Source organism: Copadichromis virginalis, linkage group LG18, assembly GCF_057382275.1.
Source record: "Copadichromis virginalis isolate Kocher_CV1m ecotype Utaka linkage group LG18, C_Virginalis_male_GT1.1, whole genome shotgun sequence".
NCBI classification, from domain to species: Eukaryota; Metazoa; Chordata; class Actinopteri; order Cichliformes; family Cichlidae; genus Copadichromis; species Copadichromis virginalis.
This window is the reverse complement of record NC_140635.1, coordinates 316,186-337,587: the sequence shown is the minus strand read 5'-3', so window position 1 is coordinate 337,587 and position 21,402 is coordinate 316,186. Positions and strand designations below refer to the sequence as shown.

Sequence of the window (21,402 nt, the reverse complement as noted above, 5' to 3'; positions counted from 1 at the left end):
ACTTATTCCAATCATTCATAGTATAGTAATGAATAACTTCTGTTATTTTCAGACCATTTGATGAATAAAAAACACATTTTTGATAGCAAAAGATTTCTTTAGAGGACAAAAATGACCCGTGGACATCACAAGGGGTAGTTAAACCTTTACTCAAAAAGCATCTCTAGACCCAGCAGTCTTAGCTAATTATAGGCCAATCTCCAACCTTCCTTTCATATCAAACATCCTTGAAAGAGTAGTTGTCAAACAGCTAACAGATCATCTGCAGAGGAATGGTTTATTTGAAGAGTTTCAGTCAGGTTTCAGAGCTCATCACAGCACAGAAACAGCTTTAGTGAAGATTACAAATGATCTTCTTATGGCCTCTGACAGTGGACTCGTCTCTGTGCTTGTCCTGCTAGACCTCAGTGCAGCGTTCGATACTGTCGACCATAATATCCTATTAGAGCGATTAGAACATGCTGTAGGTATTACAGGTAATGTCCACAAGGCTGCAGGTCCTGATGGCATCCTCGGGCGTGTTCTCAGAGCGTGTTCTGGGGAGCTTGCAGGAGTGCTGACAGACATATTCAACCTGTCCTTGGCCCACGCTGTGGTACCGGCCTGCTTCAAATCCACCTCCATTGTCCCGATACCCAAAAACTCCAACCCATCTAGCCTCAATGACTACCTCCCAGTAGCACTCACCCCCATCATCACTAAGTGCTTAGAGCAGCTGGCCCTAGCACACTACAAATCCTGTCTCCCCCCACCCTGGACCCCCACCAATTCGCATACCGCCAGAACAGGAGCACAGAGGATGCAGTCTCCATCGCACTGCACTCTGTCCTCTCACACCTGGACAACAACAACACCTACGCCAGAATGCTGTTTATAGGGCTTTGGAGTTGACGTCACGCCGCAATGCATTGTGGGAGCGCAGCTCCATTTTTGGGGTCTACGAATCAAAACAAACACACTGTGTTGGAACGACGACGACAAGAAACATGCTTAAAAGCAGCTCAAAAGAAAACGGACGGTATAGAGACCGATTGCGTCCAGAGGCGAAGCAGCGGTACTTGAAAAAAAATAGAGTGCATCGCAAATCTGGACCCATTTGAAATACGGCAGTGGAGTAAAGACCCAGACGACTTACCGCCACTGTCCTACCCCGATATCTTCACGTATCTTGTTTGTGGAGTAAGCGCTTACACAGCGAACCAGTTTCGTAATTACAAGTCACTGGAGGCGCACATCCAATTTACAAATGGCTGGGTGCAAGATTTGGCTATTTTCAAGCCGCCAAACTCTGAGTACGTCATCAAAGTAAGTCAGCTGGAGTGCATCGAGTGAAATAGCCATTTTCCACCCCCCACCATAATTAATGTTACACATTTATCATTTAACTGCTAAAATATCGTTATCATATTATATGCCCATAATTGTAAAGTACATGCAAATTAACACATTGATAATCGGGTAAATTATTAACGCCAATTTGTGTCCTTCCTGTCTCATTTCATTTATTGTCTTTACATCAACCAATCAAGTCACTCCATTCTATGTTTGATCGCAATTTCTATAAGTTCCGAGACGATGATATTATTCAGCTATAAAGTGTGATGTGAACATATTTAGAACTTACCGGAATGAAAATGTCTTGAGCACACCAGCTGATATCTGGAGACGTAACAGAACATGATATCAGCTCGTCTCACGGCTGCTATCCAGGCTAGACGCCTTCGTTTGGTAATATCCGATACATGAGCTCCTTCATGTTGCTTCCAGGTTGGGAAAGCATAAAAAGACAATCCAAACTTATTCCCGTGCCGGTCGTAAGATCGAACATTGCAGCCGACCACACAGCAAGTACGAACCATGGCTATGATTTCGCTCCTTACTTAGACCCCCAAAATGGCGGATCGGGCCAAAATCCTTTCCACGCCCACCCCCGTGACATCACGCTCCAAAGTCCTATAGACTTCAGTTCAGCATTCAATACAATCCACCCCTCACAACTCATCAGGAAACTGACAGACCTGGGCATCAGTTCCCTCATGTGCAAATGGTTACTGGACTTCCTGACCAACCGCCCCCAACATGTCCGGCTGGATAACCACTGCTCATCTACCATCACAATGAACACCGGTGTACCACAAGGCTGTGTGATGAGCCCTTTCCTCTACTCCCTCTTCACCCACGACTGTGCAGACCTGCTGATGGTTCCAACACCATCATTAAGTTTGCAGATGACACCGCGGTGATTGGCCTCATCAGTGACAACGATGAGGGCGCCTACAGGGAGGAGGTGGATCGTCTGGCTGAGTGGTGCAACACAAACAACCTGCTGCTTAACACCGAGAAGACCAAGGAGCTCATCGTGGACTACAGGAGGAATGCTGACCCACATCCACCCATCCACATTAAGGGGACGGCTGTGGAGCGTGTGAGCAGCTTCAAGTTCCTGGGAGTCCACATCTCCGAGGATCTCACCTGGACGACCAACTGCTCCAAGCTGGTTGGCTCACCAGCGCCTCTTCTTCTTGAGGACTCTGAGGAAGAACCACCTGTCCTCAGACATCCTGGTGAACTTCTATCGTTGCACCATCGAGAGCATCCTGACCAACTGTATAACAGTCTGGTACGGGAACTGCTCTGCCTCGGACCGGAAGGCGTTGCAGAAGGTCGTGAAAACTGCCCAGCGCATCGCCAGAGCACCACTTCCTGCCTTAAAGGACATCTACAGGAAGCGGTGTCTGAAAAGGGCTGGGAAAATCATCAAAGACCCCAGTCACCCATCACATGGACTCTTCACCCTCCTGCCCTCTGGGAGGCGCTACAGGAGCCTCCGGACTAAGACCACCAGGTACCAGAACAGCTTCTTCCCCACAGCTGTCAGACTCCTGAACTCTGCCTCCTGACATCTGACCCACGTTAAACTCATGGACTGGACATATACACACACCCACAACCACCTACACACACAATGGACAACTGTACCGTCAAACACACAATAATAACATGGACTGAACCACCACTCACAACCACTAGCACTTTACATACCTCTGTAGAAATTATCCACATATCTCACTTATTTTAACTGCACTACTGTATAGCTCTGTGTAAATAATCATTCTGTACAATATGATAATTTTAATTCTACAACTGTTTACAACTTGCATAGTTCCCATTTCTGTATAGCTGTATATCTCAGATTTCTGTATAGTTTTTCATATTTATATCCTGTTCATAGCCTGTACATAGCTTGTACTCACTACAGCCTGTACATATAGTTATAGAATATTCACAACATACTTCATACCGTGTACATTATAACATACCATAATAGACCCATTTCTGTAATATACTCACATATCTATATTATTGCTAATATATATTGTAATATATCTATATCACTAAAGCACTTCTGGATGGATGCACACTGCATTTCGTTGCCCTGTACCTGTGCATGTGCAATGACAACAAAGTTGAATTTTATTCTATTCTATTCTATTCTATTCTATTCTACTGTGCTGCAGTGGTTTGTATCATATCTATCTAATAGACTCCAGTTTGTGCATGTAAATGGAGAGTCCTCTTCACACACTGAGGTTAATTATGGAGTTCCACAGGGTTCAGTGCTAGGACCAGTTCTGTTTACATTATACATGCTTCCCTTAGGCAGCATCATTAGAAGACATAGCATACATTTACACTGCTATGCAGATGGCACCCAGCTCTATCTGTCCATGATGCCAGATAACACACACCAATGAGTTAAACTGCAGGAATGTCTTAAAGACATAAAGACCTGGATGGCCGCTAACTTTCTGCTTCTTAATTCAGATCAAACTGAGGTTATTGTACTCGGCCCTGAATATCTTAGAAATATGGTATCTAACCAGATTCTTACTCTGGATGGCATTACCTTGGCCTCCAGTAACGCTGTGAGGAACCTTGGAGTCATTTTTGACCAGGACATGTCCTTCACCGCACATATTGAACAAATATGTTTAATTGAATTGGTAATTGATCAGACTATGGATCAGTGACTCATTCCTGCAGTTCCTCTATTCAATTCAATTTTATTTACACAGCACCAAACCACAACAACAGTCGCCTCAAGGTGCTTTATATTGTAAGGTAGACCCTACAATAATGGATACAGAGAAAAACCCAACAATCATATGACCCCCTATGAGCAGCACTTTGGCAACAGTAGGAAGGAAAAACTCCCTTTTAACAGGAAGAAACCTCCGGAAGAACCGGCTCAGGGAGGGGCGGGGCCATCTGCTGCGACCGGTTCGCGACTCAGAATCGAGCGCAAAAAAAGACGTAAACACAGCGCCGACCCGACGCATCAGGATCAGTGAGCTGTCGGCTTTTCAGCCCCGATGCCGTGTGAGGGCCGTTGGGTGAGAAAGCCGAGGAAGAGAAAGCTGATTCGGATGTGTCGGGTCCGCGTTTACGTCTTTGTGTGGCATCTGTTTACGTGCTCTCATTTGCTGTTTGTTGAAATAGTTTTGTGAGCTTTAACCTGAGATTCTGTCATTTCTGGCAAAATCCATTTATATTTAAAAGTTGATTCAGGATGTGAATATGAATCGATATCGCTTTATTCAAGCTACTCACCTCTGTCTGTCTGCCCGCCCTGGACTTTCAAACATATACACGGATTACATGAATATCTGGACCACGACCAATCAGAGAGGTCCCGCCCCTGACTATCTTTGATTGGTTTAGACCATGATAGGGGCACAATGTGTGTCTGCTGTTGACCACACGGAGACTTTCAGAGTTGCGGAGTATTTTTTATTTAATTTTTTTGTTACTCGAACAGTTGGTCGCACCAGTATTGCTCTCGTTTTCTTGTTTTCTTTTTTCTTTCTCAACAGGTAATCCAGGTGATTGATAGATGTATTTTTTGTCTGCTTATTTAGTTGGTTTTTGTTTTTTGCCCTTTATCCCCGTCCCTCTTCTCCGCTGTTTTTTCCCCCTCTTCCTTTCTCCCTTTTCTTTTCCTCATTCAAGTCTGTCCCGTATTTAGCAAGTGAAAATAAAAAATAAAATAAACAATAAAAGGTGAATCAAATAGACCATTACGGCAAGGCTGGGATGGTCCATTTGGTAAAGTAAATCCGTTGGGCATCTTTCCTCGCCTTTAGACAATAATTCTGATGGCAAAAGAGCCAAACGGGACAGGCAAAAAAAAAAAAAAAGAGAAGAGAAGAGAACCTTCACAGCCCCAAATTGTAGTATTTATAAAAACAACAACAACCAAGTTTTACTTTTGTGTTCTGCAGCCGAGTTGGCTTCTACATCAGCACCTTCAAGAGTGTAACGAATCTTGAAGCAAAGTTTCATCGTGAGATCTCACTGGTGAGTTTTTCATTTCCTAAACCAACAGGGTTGCTTTTCTTTTTTTCTTCGAAATCATTTGAACTGAAAAATGTCTCTTTTAAACCATCCAGGTGTGCAGAGAACTGTACGAAGTGATGACCAAACTGGGAGAGCAGCACTCTGACAAGATATTCACCATCCAAGGGGCTCCGAGGTCAGTACAAGCTTTTTCCATAACTGAGGAAAACGAAGGTAGATCAGCGTTTGGTTTCAGTGTCTTAAACTGATTGTACAATGTGATGGCAGCAATGGGTTTAGAAAAAATCAATTTTATTATTCTGTTTTTAGTTATTCTTTCAACATAAACCAATCAAACTAGAGTTTGGGTGGCTGGGATTTAAAGATAATAGTCCAGTTTCCTTCCACAGTTCAAACACATGCATTTTAACTGGTCATCTAAGGAGCTTGGAAAGAAAAGCATCTGGACTACGATAACCTGGATGACTGAGAACCTTCACAGATTTATTAACTGGTCATTGTAAAGTACCCATAGAGTTTTAATCCACTCACCATGGACATGGATGTCATGGTAATTTGGGGCTTTTAATGATTTCTTTGAACTGTTCTTTTTCCAGAAAGTTCTTCAGAATTTATTTAGGATTAAGACAGTGTTTCCCAAACCTTTTTTGCTACGCCCCCCTTTGTTTTACAAGAAAAATGTTCGCACACGCACGCACAAACACATCCTCCAACCTCACACACCCTTATTTTGCTCCATCGTGGTTTATTTCACACTTCAAACATTTAGTAAACAATTAAACAAATACAAGTAACCTGCAATAAATTACAGGTATTAAGGAAATAAACTACTAACTCTTTTACGCTGTGTCCGCACCTACACGGGTATTTTTGAACACGCAGCTGTTTCGTCCACATAAACGGCGTTTCGAATCACAGAAAACTGAAATTTTTTTAAACTCCTTTTTTGCGTTTACGTGTGGACGAGGAATACAGAGTTCGTCACGCAACGTCAAAGGTATGTGCCTTTTTCCACGTCACGCTGTGGCCACGTTATTGTTTACATGAGATGAATTGCAGAATAGCAGATAGAGACAAAATACTGTTAATCTGACTGTCTGCAGGTTTTACACGCAGTTACTTTCCCTCCATTTACAAAGGCAGAGGCGTCACGGTGTCATTATTTTACGTGTAGTTGTTTTTTCCTGTGTAATAATGTTCAACATTGCTGTCAATACATTTTTCAAAAAAAGGCTCTCTGTGAAAAATGGGTTCAAAAACATAAACAGCTGTGGAATCCTGTTTGCCTGTGATTTGAACTGGGGGAACAAATCGTGTCAGGATCAGCCTGATGTTATTTGTATCCCGCTGTAACTTTACTGTATAAAGAGCAAACATCTCCAACATGTCAGGAGTAGTTAGTCATTACAACAAGTGTTTGTGAACTAAAAATCAAGAATGTGGGATCCTGTTTGTCCGTGATTTGGAGAGCTCAGCGCTGCTCCCGATGAACGGAAAATTAATCCTGCAGGACACTGGTGCAGGTGAAGCCAAAGGGAAGATTTGCTTCACCATATTTTCTAGTCTTTGGCTTAGAATGAAGTTGGTTTGGAAACATATTCAGCGATGCTTCATTTCCTGCTTTGCGTTTGTGGGCGCCCCGTGCTAGCAGTGTCCAAGCGTTCAGGTTTTTTTTTTCCCTTTTCATACCGCGACCCGCTGTAATGGCGCTGCGCCACCCCCTAGGGGGCGGGCCCCACACTTTGGGAAGGATGGAATGGCTTCTGACACTTCTTACTTGCATAAGTCCTTTCTTTGTGGCTCAGACAGCAAAAATATATATATATATTTTTTCCCCAGGAATTTTGCTCTGTCCTCAGGAGAAGACGTGTCTTCTGAATATAAACTAGCAATATAAAACTAGAAAGTTTCAGAAGAAATTTTAAGTGTGCCTATGCTGCTGCCAATGAGTGTTGTTTGCCATTGCCGGCTACAGGGAGCAAAACTCAGCAGAGCAGCCCTTCTCCACCATGAACTACGGTAAAAACAAACACTGCTCGCGCCTTACAGATGACAGCTTACAGTCTTGCGTAAAGATGAAGTGACTTCGTACAGCCCCGATTTGCAGACGCTGTGCGCAGAAGTTCAGGAGCAAAAGTCCCATTGTACCACGGCAGACATGATTATGTTTGCATGAACACGCTTTCTTAAAGCCTTTGAATGAAAACAAAAGGCTTTAAGTCAGCTTACATCACTGTCATACATATTCCTGTTGGTATATGTATGATTTCTATACATTTTACGTCAGATAAAAACGTTGTTCGTAAGATTCAGATAATTATTAAATAAAAGCCAGATATTTTAAATGAGAATAAGAAAGAAAAGTATTTCTTTGTGTCCCCCTTTCCCTGTTAATGCCCTGCCTGGCCCCCTGGCAAAACTTTGCTAGATTCGCCCCTGCACAGTTACCAGCTGTCAGCTGCTTAGAAAAGGATCCTGGTGTTATTTGTCTCTCAGAAACAGCTCATAACTTCCCTTCAACTCATTCATGTCACCTAAAAGGTAAACCTGTTTCTCCATCACCTGTTCAGCTCTGATGATTCAGTAAGGACATCTCCTGGTTTCATCTTCATGTTTCCCTCTCACCAGATATACAAACCAATATCATGACCAGCAGGTTTTATAGCTGTGGCTCCAGCAAACATCAGCTGATACTAGAAATTAATATAAAAAAAATTCTAACAACAGCCGATCAAACTTAAATGTGCTGCTGTTGTTTAGCGCGACACCCGCCGATTTCCCCATTCTGGCGCAAAGTGGGCCAGATGTAAAGGTGATGACTGAAATTAGTCAATTAGTCTGTATCTGCTCAGTTTGAATCCAACAATAAGATGCTGTGCCCCAAAAGCTAAAAATAGTCTCTATCTCTTACTCACACACACACACACACACACACACACACACGGTGTCATAGTCTATTAATTGGTAGCTTAAAAAAGAAGCTGAGGTCCATATTAGAAAAGCTGCTAAAATCATAAAACTTTACAGAATTGTAATAAATTAGCAATATAAATTGCTGGTCTGTGGTAGTGTATTAATTCGTAATGGAAAACAATAAGGTTGAACCAGGTGGAATCAAACCCACAATGTTTGGTCTGCAGACCCGTGTCATTACCAATTGCGCCACTGACAAGAGCAAGGGGTGCCTGGAAACCAGAGTGATGAGCAGTCAGAATTAGATCGCACTGAGAGGCGAAAAACGCCGTTTTTTTTGGTGTTACAAAACGTCGTGTAACTCAAAAAGTAGTTGGGATAGAAGAATAACTCTTGTACTGGGTCTTGGCATAGGCACACTTATGCACACTAACCCTAACCCTAATAAGAAGAATAAATCTGACAAATAGTAATAAGTATAAATCTGACGAATAGTAATAAGTGTGCCACTCGGCATAGGCACACTTAATAATGAAATTATCAATGTACTAAACATGGTGCATTCAGACTCAATGTCCCCAGCCACCCTTAGAATGCTTGTCCAAGCTCTACAACAGGTGGGAGTTGAAGCTCTGACGTACCAGGGCATCTCCCACTGCTACTGCACCATCACTGAATGTTTAGGTGAAGCCGGTCTGTCCAGCGTACTCCCCCACCACCTGATCCAACTCGCCACCAGGTGGTGATCCGCTCCTCTCTTCACCCGAGTTCCCAGAACATATGGCTGCATAGCTGATGATATGATTACAAAACTGATCATCGAACTGTGACCTAGGGTGTCCTAGTGCCACCTGCACTTACGGGCATCCTTATGTTCGAATGTGGTGTTCACTTTGGACAAACTGTAGTTTGCACAGAAGTCCAGTGTGGGCAGTTGCAAGTTGAGTTTAAAGGTGTTGATTATGGAGCAGGGGCTTCTTTCTTGGATGGCACCCTCTTAGTTCCTGAGATGTTTCCAGTTCATGGCAAGCTTGAGCCTTGGTGGTTCCTGGGTATTCTTGAACCAACCAATTTCCTCTGAACCTGAGGGGGACAGTTTGGGTCTTCCAGACATAACAAAGTGTTGACTGATCCAAATAACTTCTACTTAGTAATGTAAAGTTAAAATACCTTACCTTTTAATGTTAAAAGACATTCAGCACCACTTATTAAAAATGTAAGCGGGTGTATGTATACTTTTTTCCTATGTGGATTGTAGAGAATAAAATTTCTGGTTCTTTTTTTTTTTTTAGGTTACATCCTGGAAAAAGAACAGTTCAGAGAAATGATGAATAGCACAAAATTACCCTAACATTCATGGCCATGATTAGTGGATGAAAACTTCTGACTGCAGCTGTTGTCGTGTTCAAATTTTTCAGAAGGGATTCAGGAGAAATTTCTGTCGGTTAAAAAGATTTAATTTGCTTCAGCAGTTGAAATTACAAGTTGAAGCATTGAACCTCTGTGTGAACCACTGGTCTGCTACTCAGAAAGGATGACTGTCACAAATCACTGAGGACTCACACGCAGGACGCTCCAACTTGAGAAGGACACAGTGGAATTTTTTACACGTTCCACCAAGTGTATGTACAGACAGCGTAGGGAATAGTGCCATATACAAAGGTGACAGGGGTGTGGGCTCCAGGGAATCCAAGGTGGGGAGGATGGGGGAAAACACTCGCTCCTCTTCGATCACTCACTGCTCGCCACCGGCCACTCTACAATCACTCGCTACAAGGAATCCTCTCAGGGAACACAGGGACGGGTCCGGGAATTTATATACAGAACATACACGTTAGCACAAAGGCACAGAAGTAACAAAGGCTTTATACTTTGAGAGCCCGGCTACACTGACGCGAGTCACACAATGATCCAGCGATGAATAGCCGCCATCCCTCGGCTTAAATGCTAACAGCGTAAGGGTTCAGCTGTTTCCTCTTCACGGGTGCGTAGCCGAGGGCATGAACCCACATTGAGTTCCGCCCCGGCGAGAGAGAGACAACAGTGCTACTGATCAGCTACCTGCTGATCCAAAGGGCCCTGACAATAATGGTGAAACGGGCTGTCCAGCTTATATACTGTGACAATAACAAAAGATTATTATGGCCATCTTCTCCCAACACAAATGCGGCAGTGTGCTCCTCCCATCCATTCACTTCCGACCTCCCATCTGCTCTGATTCCTGGAAGACACAGACACATAAATACACCCTACGTATCCTTGGCTATCTGCTCTTATTGTTATGCTGATTTCAGTTCAGGACATCTTTTTCGGACTTCCTGACCCAGAGACTATTCTAACCATTATTATGTATGTAAGCATGCTGCAAAAACCCTCTGCACTCTACGTGTGCAAATTTTCAAATCCAGACAACAGCGCTGAATGAAGCTCTCAACCCTCAAACACGCGCCAACACACTTATGAGAACATTTGCATTGTTTATATATTAACATAATAAAATGGCTTCATTTAATTATTTTATAAACAATTTAACAAATTTTCAACACTAAGTTTGAATGTGAGTGTGACAGAAGTCTTTGCTTAGTTTCTGTCCTGTTCATCAGTGATTCAGGACCTCTACGACTCGCGAGAACCCCATCACCACCAGAAGACGAGAGTCCACCTGATAGTCCAGATCTCAGCACCAATCATATGCTCCGTCCCATCTCACCTGGACCGCCTCGACCCAAATCTCCAATGCAGGTAAGTGTCAGGTCCCATGTAGATGTTAGTCACTGGATCTAGTTGTGTATCTGGACAAAATAATAATTTTCATTGTTTGTAAAAATGTAAATGTAGTAATTAGTTTTGCACTTGAATATTTGACCGAAGTTAATTTCATAGGTGCAAGTGTCTAACTCCAGTCCTCGAGGGCTGTGGTCCTAAACTTTTCCATGTGTCCCTGCTGCAGCACACCTGAATAACATTAGCAAGACTTTATAGGACTTGACTGCAAGCTGAGGAGGCAGTTCAGCCCTTTGATTCGTGTAACAGCAGCTCATGAGTGAATGAACATGGTGCAATAAAAGTACTTTTAGAAGTACATTTTTCAAAACCCTTTACTTCACTCTAAGTTACTTGAGTAGGGTTAGGGGTTGCAGTCAAACTTTATAGAGTCTTGCTAATTAGCCACTAACGTTATTCAGGTGTGTTGCACCATGGACAAGCTTCAGGACAGCGGCCCTCAGTGACTGGAGTTTGACAGCCCTGGATTTGGATTGTGTTTTTAAAAACATGAAAATTTTAATAATTTTAAACACCCGACCTCACTCACAGCAGTGATCGATCACATGGCCTCATTACCAAAGCATTCAGGTGTTTCCTTTAAAAACAGAACTCTGTGGCAGTGCTGCTAACCAACTTTTGTCCTCCGCTGTTGACGGCGGAAATCTCTTTGCTGTTCCAACCTCAAAGGCTGCGAATAGGAATTTCTGTCAGTGATCAATAATGTCAAAGTCACAGCTCACCATTGTCTTTAACTGCAAAACTCGACCTGATCAGACTGAACAATAATAACAAGCGATCAATGGGTATGCATGACTGATAGTGGTGTGTTTGTTTGAACTTCACGGTAACTTTCTGGGACTGTTTTTTCTTTGCTGCACACTTTTGTCTGTTGATTTGGTGAGTGAACAAGAGCTGTCTGTCCTGTGTCTGTGCCTCTGTCTGTAGATCACTACAGCAGTGTTATATACAGTCTGCAGATCATATATAACACAGTAGAGCCCGAGAGTAGAACATCACCTAGTTTCTACTGATGTTCATGAGATCTGACCTTTCCTAACATTTAACGTTCTGTACATGTCAGTGTATGTTGGTGTGTCTGTAATGTCATGGCAAGTTTCTACAACACTGGTTGAGTTTGCTAAGGTGCAGTGCAAGAGCTGATATCTTAACCAGGAAATAGTGTAAAAACACCAAAACACGGAGGATCTCAATTGTCAGCCAGCCCATATGAGCTGCTGCTGATACTGAAATGTCATCAGACACCTTAAGACAAAATACAGGAATATCTGAGCATTGGTTCATTGACTCAAATAAAGACGCTGGCTGTGTAATGTGCAGATTCTTATGTATGATGTACAATAATAATTAAGTTTGTTGGTGTACAAATGATCAAAAACATTTTTACAAAAACGAAATACAACCAAAATTAAAGAAAGGAGATTTATCATTTCTAAAAAACATTTGTTGTCTAATTTTAAAATAGAGCCACGGCAGACTAGAGCACACTCTGACCATACTAACGAATGAAAACAAGTCATCACATCTCAGTGATGACTGAAAGAAAAGGAGCACTCTGCTGTTTTTTCTTACTTACAGAACTTTGAAGGAGGGTTAAGATCCACACATGAGTCAGGGTCGGGTCTGAATCCTCCTTGTCAGTCTGACATGGTGGGGGTTCACATTATAATCATGTCATAGACATGGTAAATGGACTGTTTCTTATATACAACCATTCAGTAAAGCACTGTTTTTTGTTTTAAGTGCGTTCTGACATTCACACACTGCTTCAGAGAGCAACATGGGGTGGTGTCTTGCCCAAAGATTTGGTATGCAGACTGGGATCAAACCACCAACCTTCCGGTAAGTAGGTGACCTGCCCTACCACTCACCCTGTGGGTGGGTGCAGAACTAACTGAAAATACCAAACAGTTAAATCTAAACAGGCTGAAAGGTGAAACTAAAAAAACTAACCCAAAAATGCTACCACATAATCAGCAACATTCATTGTACACTAACCATTAACTAAGGTACCCAGCACACACACTTAAAAGTTAAGAACAAGTGTCCCGTCCAATCCCCCACATAGTTTCAAAGGAGCCCAGTCTATCAGTCAGAGAATAAAAAGCATGCTCTACTCTCAGACGGGATGCCAACAGGCCCTTTAGACTTTGCACAACATCAGTCCAACCCTGACCTAGCATCTGGTTCTTCCTAGTCTTCCATATTGCCAGCTTAGCTGTGCCAGACAAAAAATTAATCAGAACCAAGGTCCGTCTTTTCTGCACTGAATACTTAGGGCCAAAGACAAACAAAGGTACGGAGAAAGTCTCCCCTAAAGATTCCACCCACTCCTGCAACAAAGAAAATAAACCCACTAGCCGCGGACAACAGACCACTAAGTGCTCCAGCGTCTCCCTTTCTGAACAAAAAGGACAACCCTCCCCAGTGCTTGGGTCCAGGTGGGCTCTGTGTCTGTTCGTGGCTATTGCTCCATGTATAATCCTCCACTGGAGGTCAGCCATCCGTTTCTCAACAGGAGGCTTATACAGGACACTCCACCTGCCTTTAGGGGTAGAAACCGAAGCAAAAAACTCAGTCCATTTTGACTCCCAGATTCCAACCAGAGAGTGGAAATTCAGCACCTTAACACAGCAGAAATAAAGCTGCTTCTTGCCACAAGAGCTGAAACTATCCAGCACTGGTGTCCCCAGGGAGAGAAGCATGCCACTCCCCTCAGGCTGCTCCTCAAAGGCAGGACTGACCATCAATGAAGGGAAAACATATTCGCTGTCATCAGCCCTTTGATCAGCTAGGACACGATCACCAGCAAAGTCTCTCAGTGATGGCGACAGAGATTGCCAAACTTCCTCCATAATTCTCTCCGGCACTCTGTAGGACTTAATGCCTGTGACACCACCAAGTGCACCCAGAGACATCCTTGTAAGATGACCCAGTTTGACAACGCCAGCCTCCACAAACTTGGTCCGTATTGTAGCAGAAGAAAATACAGTGCTGGGAAAAAAGTCATTAATAAACAGTGGCTCCTCGAAAAGCTACATCCCAGGTCTGGGGTCAGGAGTACGTGCAACCTTCAGCGTCCGCCAGGCGTTCATCACCGAGCTGTAAAATGGCACAAGTCCAGACAGATCCACCTGATCCAACTTCAGAAGAAAGAGGTGTTTATCCAATCCAAGCCGGCCCGCTCTCCTAAGCAGCAACTGAGCAGAAGTCATCCAGCTGTGACCACAGCCATACAGCAGCCTCTGTGCCGTCTGCAGTCTAAAGGTTGCTGTTCTGCACAAAACATTTATCAGGCCTTGTCCCCCCTCCGCCACAGGAAGATACAGGCCCGCCGCACGAAGCCAATGCTGACCCGACCAGACAAACTTCACCAGAAGCCGCTGCACCTCTTCCAGAAGACCGCGTGGTGGCACTAAAACAAGCAATCTGTGCCATAAAAATGAGGCAACTAGATTGTTAGCTACTAGAACTCTACCCCTGTAGGACAGGTAGGGGAGCAACCGGTTCCATTTAGACAGCTTAGCCTCCACCTTTTCCCGCACTCCCTCCCAGTTCTGCTGCACAAAGTCATCACTCCCCAAGTAAACCCCAAGAGTTTTAATGCCCCTTTGACCCCAGCGAAGGTTCCCAGGAAGCTTGGGAATACTCGAGAAGTTCCACTGCCCCACCAAGCAGGCCTCACTCTTATCCCAATTAACCCTAGCTGAGGAAGCGTTTCCATACAAAACCAGACATTCCTGCAATTCCTGCACATCCCTTTGATCTGTAATAAAAACATTAACATCATCAGCATATGCTGACATAACGACAGGAGGGCTCTGAACCAGATCTGGCAAAGAGAAACCCTTCAACTTGCTTCTCAGTCTACAGAGAAAAGGCTCAATAGCAATGCTATAAAGCTGTCCAGAGATAGGGCAACCTTGTCTAATCCCTCTCCGAACCGGCACAGGACAACTCAACCCTCCTCCCACCTTCACAACACAGCAAGCATCGCTATACAACAGCTTCACCCAAGTCAGAAACCCCCACCCAACACCAAAGGTGTCATGGTCCTGGGCCATGTGGGCCCAGTATTCTTAGTTTTCGTGTATTTTTGTATTTTGTTCTTTATTTAGGCCATGCTTCCTGGGTTGATCTGTTACATTGTTCCTTATGTGTTTTCCCTTCGTGACTCTTACCCCCTGTGTGCCCCTCTGTGTATTTATGAGCCCTCGTCTCTCTTTGTGCTTTATTCTATGTTTTCCCCAGCCCGTTATGTCTGCGTTCTCCCCGTGCTCTCTCTCCTCCTGTTTGAACCTCTGTGTACTTCCTGCTTTACTTTGCCCATCTCCCATCAGTGTTACGTTCACTCCTGCCGTGTCTTGTTATGATTATCAGTGTCACCTGTGTTCCCCGTGTGCATCCACTTCCCCTGATCATCCCTCATGTGTATTTAGTCTCTGTGTTTCGTACAGTCTGTGTCGCGTCGTCTGTGTTCTCACCTCCATGTTTTCACGGTCAGTCCTTGCAGTGATCATCATAGTCTGAGTTTTCTTAGTTTGTCGCAGTATTAGTTTTCCCAGTTTAGTTATAGTCTAGTCACGCCATCCCTGCTTTGTTTGTGCACTTTGTCTTCAGCCATAATAAAGGCTCGCTTTCTGTTAAGTCCACTCCCGTCTACTAACTTGTGTATGCACCTGGGTCCATCACACACACCACCGCACGGCCTGTCTCTGCAGACCGTGACAAAAGGTCTTCAAGGTGGAAAAAAGAAAATCATGGTCCACACGGTCAAATGCCTTCTCCTGATCAATAGAAACGATGCCAACTTTAGCATTGTACACTTTGCAAATATCAAACACATCTCTCATTAAAAATAAGTTATCAATCACAGACTGATCCAGAATACAGTAAGATTGATCCAAACCAATCAGTAGTTCAATGACCATTTTCAGTCTGTTCGATAAAACCCTGGAAAGAATCTTGTAGTCCGCACATAAAAGGGCCACTGGTCTCCAGTTTTTAAGAAGGGTTAAATCTCCCTTCTTTGGTATGAGAGAGATAACTGCATGCCTGCAGGAAGCTGGAAGTATCCCTTCTATAAAACATTCCTTAAACACGTCCAGTAGGTCCCGACCCAGAAGACTCCAGAAGTGCTTAAAAAAGTCTGATGGTAAACCATCTATTCCTGGAGCTTTGCCTAAAGCCATCTGAGACACTGCCGCAGACAGCTCATCCAAGGTCATATCCCTGTTCAAAACGTCCCGATCCCCTGGGCACAGCTGAGGAAGCCTCTGCAGAAGATCCAAAGCAGAGTCCACATCGCAGCTATCCGCACTAAACAAGGCAAGGCAAGGCAAGGCAAGTTTATTTGTATAGCACAATTCAACAACAAGGTGATTCAAAGTGCTTTACAGAGACATTAGAAACAAGAACAAATAAAAAGCATGATTTAAAATTGATTAAAACAAGCAAATAAACTAACTAACTAATTAACAAACAAACAAAACAGTATATAAAATCAAAACAGATAAAATCAGAACAGTAGATAAAATCAGTAGTTAAATGTAAGTTTTGAAATTTAAGCTTAAAGTGTGGATTTGGTGCTTTATTCAAATGCAGCTGAGAACAGGTGAGTCTTCAACCTGGATTTAAATAAACTGAGTGTTTCAGCTGATCTGAGGCTTTCTGGGAGTTTGTTCCAGATATAAGGAGCATAAAAGCTGAATGCAGCTTCTCCGTGTCTGGTTCTGACTCTGGGAACTGATAAAAGACCGGATCCAGATGACCTGAGGGATCTGGATGGTTCATACTGGGTCAGGAGGTCATTGATGTATTTTGGTCCTAAACCATTCAGAGCTTTATAGACCAGCATCAGAACTTTAAAGTCTATCCTCTGACGGACAGGCAGCCAGTGTAAGGACCTCAGAGCTGGACTGATGTGGTCCACTTTTTTGGTCTTAGTGAGGACTCGAGCAGCAGAGTTCTGAATGAGCTGTAGTTGTCTGACTGATTTTTTAGGTAGACCTGTAAAGATGCTGTTACAGTAATCAAGCCTACTAAAGATGAATGCATGGACTAGTTTTTCCAGGTCCTGTTGAGACATCAGATCTTTTATCCTTGATATATTCTTGAGGTGATAGTAAGCTGACTTTGTTATTGTCTTAATGTGTTTTTCTAAGTTTAGGTCTGCATCCATCACTACACCCAAATTTCTCACCTGGTTTGTGGTTTTTAGATGTATAGATTGAAGTTCTCTGGTGACCTGTAATCGTTTTTCTTTGGCGCCAAAGACTATTACCTCAGTTTTGTTTTTGTTTAGCTGGAGAAAATTGTGGCACAACCAGTCATTGATTTCCTCAATGCATTTACCAAGAGCCTGTACAGGGCCTCGGTCTCCTGGTGACATTGTGATATATATTTGTGTGTCATCTGCAAGTCCGTGTAAAAGGCCACTGCATGCCTTCTCATCTCAGCCAGATCCGTGGTCACCTTTCCATCCGAAAGCTGAAGACACACCATTTGCTTTCTGTGAACCACAGACTTCCCCAAATTAAAGAAAAATGTGGTTGGAGCATCCATGTCCTGGAGCCTGGCGAAACGTGCTCGAACCAAAGCTCCTTTAGCTCCCTCATGTAAAAAATGGTTAAGCTCTTGCCTTTTAGAATGTAGACAATCATTATTCTGCTGACCTAACTGTCAACCAGACACATTCTCCATATGTGTTATCTCTTTTTCAAGGTCCTGCACAGTTCTCATGATATTGGCTGTTAAAAAGAAAACTAGATCGCTGACAAAATACATGAATTTGGGACTTTTCTACCTCCCACCATTGAGTAAGGGAATCAAAATCAGCCTTTCTTGATCTCCAGTAATCCCAAAAAACTAAAATTGTCACAGAATATCGATCATGCAAAATTTTTATATTAAACCGCCAAAAAGATTTGGAATTGCTGGTGGTAGATAGAAACGGGTCCATTAAAGCTAAGCGATGATCTGTAAAAACAACAGGAAAACACTGATGGTTAAAAATTCGAGCAGTAAATGAAACAGACACATAAAACCTGTCTAATCTCGCTGCACTAATCCTGCCATCAGTCACTTTCACCCAGGTATACTGCCTGGATGAGGGATGCTTCATCCGCCACGCATCAACCAAATTAATTTTCCGTAGGACATCTGATAAAGCAGAAGATGACTGAAGATGCGGCTCCGCCCCAGTCCTGTCCAAAGTAAAGTCAAGACAACAATTCCAGTCCCCACCCAACACAATACAGTCCCCTTAAGCAGCACCACTTAATTTTCCTTTTAATGTTTTAAACAAAATCTCACGTTTAGACCCTAAGGTTGGTGCATAGACAATAACAAAAGTAAAACTAAAACCTTCAATTTCAGCCTTCACCAAAAGGACTCTGCCCTTTACCATCTCTATGCTGAAAATATTTCCATTTAGAGAAGGAGAAAATAAAACAGCAACTCCTGCGCTAAAATTTGTCCCATGGCTAAGAAACTTCTGCCCTCCCCACCACAGATCCCAGTCTATTTCATTTAAACTGTCAGTATGTGTTTCTTGGAGAAAGACTATATCTAGTCTCTTCTGTTTGATCACCTCAGCTAATAAGGCTCTTTGATTTGCATCCCTGCACCCATTCACATTCCAGGAGGCCGCCCTCACTAAGAACTGAGTGAAGTATGCGAGTTAATCTAAAGGATGATGTTGTTTCTCCATAGCAGAGCCACATCAGCTACGTCTGCCACCAAATGTTTAATCAGTGATGCACCAGTCAAACTTTCTAAACACCAGACCGAGCCCTTCTCAGGTCTCTTTCACTTCACCTCATCGTGCTTTCCATCAGGGCCGAGGCAAATGGTAGAGTGCGTCTCCAATTCCTGGAAAGCACAACAGTTCTGAAGATGTCACAGGAACCAGTGTTGTAGAATCTGCCGTCTGCCATCAGAACAGTTGAAGGTTTTCTTCAGACTGGTTTATTTTGTACTTGTGTGATAAAGGTCTCAGATCTCAGACATAAACTCTGTGTGATCTGTACGCACGTAGCAGCTATCACTGTCTAACCTATGAACAAATTCAAAAACGGTATCAAAATTAAAATAAGTATTAATCATCTATTGAAGTAAATTTGGCTTCATACTTTTACAATTTAGCTGAAAAGTAAACATGTTATGGTGGAGGAAAGTTCCCCAGCCCTGTTTTAAAGGTTGGTTTAGTGCTTCAGCCTCTATCCATTTTCTGTGGGATTCTTGTGTTTTATGTCCAGTGGCAGTGATTAGACACATAATGCTGGTGCAGACATTGAAACAGTTTGTCAGAAGGTGTCTGTCTTTGGCAGCATGTTTTTATTTATTTATTTTTTTCACAATGATCGTTAACAGCTCGCTGTGTTCGTTGTAGCTTAAAAAGGGGCCACCGGTGCCTCCTCCACCAAAGGTCACACCAACCAAGGAGGTGGCAGAGGAACAGATCATCGACCTCTTTGGTGGAGAATTTTTACCTGCTCCTTCGCCATCACAGGTATGAGTCCATGTGAATAATGACGGCAGATGTCGTGTGGGTGACAGACTTGCTTACTTGTTTTTGCACTGTCATCTGCAGCCCAATGAACGGCCCGGCGAATCTCTTCTTGATCTGGACTTTGATGCTTTTCAACCAGATGAAAGCGTTTCACCAGTACCACAGGTTCCCTTTATTACCCGAAAGCATCCACACATACACCTGAAAACCATAGCAGTGCACAGGTCTTATTTCTGACATCTCGGCAGGAGCGATTGAGAGCTGAGTCTTCACTTACTGTAATGATGACAATGGGAAGCAAACTGATAAATAATTCACCTGCTATCAGCTAACAGACTAGAAGACAGGTGGCGTTTCAGCTGCTGACACACCTGTTAGTAGCTCTCTGGTCCTTAATTCTCAGATTAGATTTTTATATTTCTTCTTGTTGTAGTAAAAATTACTTCTGAAGATAAGCAGTTTTATATGGATTTTCTTAAACTGTAATATATTTGACAAATCAAACAGTCCAAACATTGTTCCTTTCTTCTTGCCAGTACCTCACAAACTGTGTTAGTTATTCAGTATTTTTGCTCCTTTCAGACTGCTGTACCATGGGACATGTGGTCGGTGAGTAACTAACCCTAACCCAACTACTTCTTATTCTACAGCTTGATTTAATGAGAAAACGATCAAGTAAATCTATAAATCCAGATTGCAGTGGTAAATTCAGTTTTATCCCCTTTTTAAGGCAAATACTCAAGCTGCTCAGCCTGTAAGTAAACTCGCATAGTTCACTCTGTAATACAACATTTATTAATAAAGTTATTCACTCCATCAGATGGTCTTGTTAATCCAGTATAGTCTGCACAAAGTCAACGCTGGTCAACAAATGGATCTTTCTGGGTCAGTTTTTCTTTCTTTGGAAATGTAAATCATTATTTTACTCAGTCGTGTTATCGCTGAAGAGCTGTTGCCACATATTTACAATTTCCACAGTTTAAAAAAACATTATCAAAAAGAGGAGCTGGAGCAGTTAGTTAAATTCAGGAAGCCCCACAAAATTTATTCTGTACATCTGGATGCATCGTTCCAAAATACCGTGTCCAGAAGAACAGAATACATTTTCTGGGCTTTCCTGACATAGATAATTGAGCATTTATCAAGACCAAGACTTATGGGAGATTTCCCCAAGGCTGGTTGTCTTACCCCTGTTTAGTTTAAGACAAAAATATATTAACCACTTATACACCAAAACACAGCATAGGTTCTCGGAAGCTGTAATCTTATAGTGTTTACATGTGTAGTGGTACTAGTAGTATAACCTTTTTAAAATTAGTTTGGGGGAAAAAATCATATAACTGGTTTAAATTAAAACCCCATCATCTCATATTTAACTTTCTCTAAAATGGATTCATTCATGTTGTGAATTTTAGGTGTGTGGATTAAAAAAGAAACAACACAAACAAACACATACCTAGAACCACCGACTAATTCATTTTGACCCCAAAGAAATTAATGCACAACAGTTGCAGCATGCCTGGTTGCCAAGCAACACTCTTTATTTGCACATGAAGACTGTTTGACATGAAGACTGCTGTATCAGAACAGCTGAGACATGGTGTCTCTTTCAGACCCCAAAATATGCCACTCCAAAAATTGGTCCACCCCAGGGATTGGGTCCCCTGACACAAACAGAATAACATAGTGTACGCTGTTAAGTACCAGGAGGATTGCCAGGATTTATACATCGGGGAAACCAAAGAACCTCTGGCGAAGCGGATGGCACAACACAGAAGAGCTACCTTGTCAGGCCAGGACTCTGCAGTCTATTTACACCTACAGGCCAGTGGACA

General features: G+C 42.9%; 1 protein-coding gene across 7 annotated transcripts in view; it reads left to right on the top strand.

Moving 5' to 3' along the window:
• Positions 1 to 21,402, top strand: part of amph (amphiphysin) — a 49,282-nt gene that overhangs the window by 13,397 nt on the left and 14,483 nt on the right. For 6 of the 7 annotated variants that reach the window (XM_085438758.1, XM_085438764.1, XM_085438761.1 and 3 more), the window contains exons 8-14: positions 5,283 to 5,358; positions 5,451 to 5,533; positions 10,875 to 11,013; positions 19,448 to 19,567; positions 19,649 to 19,732; positions 20,150 to 20,176; positions 20,298 to 20,321. In XM_085438758.1, coding sequence (XP_085294884.1) covers positions 5,283 to 5,358; positions 5,451 to 5,533; positions 10,875 to 11,013; positions 19,448 to 19,567; positions 19,649 to 19,732; positions 20,150 to 20,176; positions 20,298 to 20,321 — 553 coding nt within the window. The remainder of the gene's footprint in view (positions 1 to 5,282; positions 5,359 to 5,450; positions 5,534 to 10,874; positions 11,014 to 19,447; positions 19,568 to 19,648; positions 19,733 to 20,149; positions 20,177 to 20,297; positions 20,322 to 21,402) is intronic. The other variant, XM_085438760.1, reaches the window with a different exon arrangement.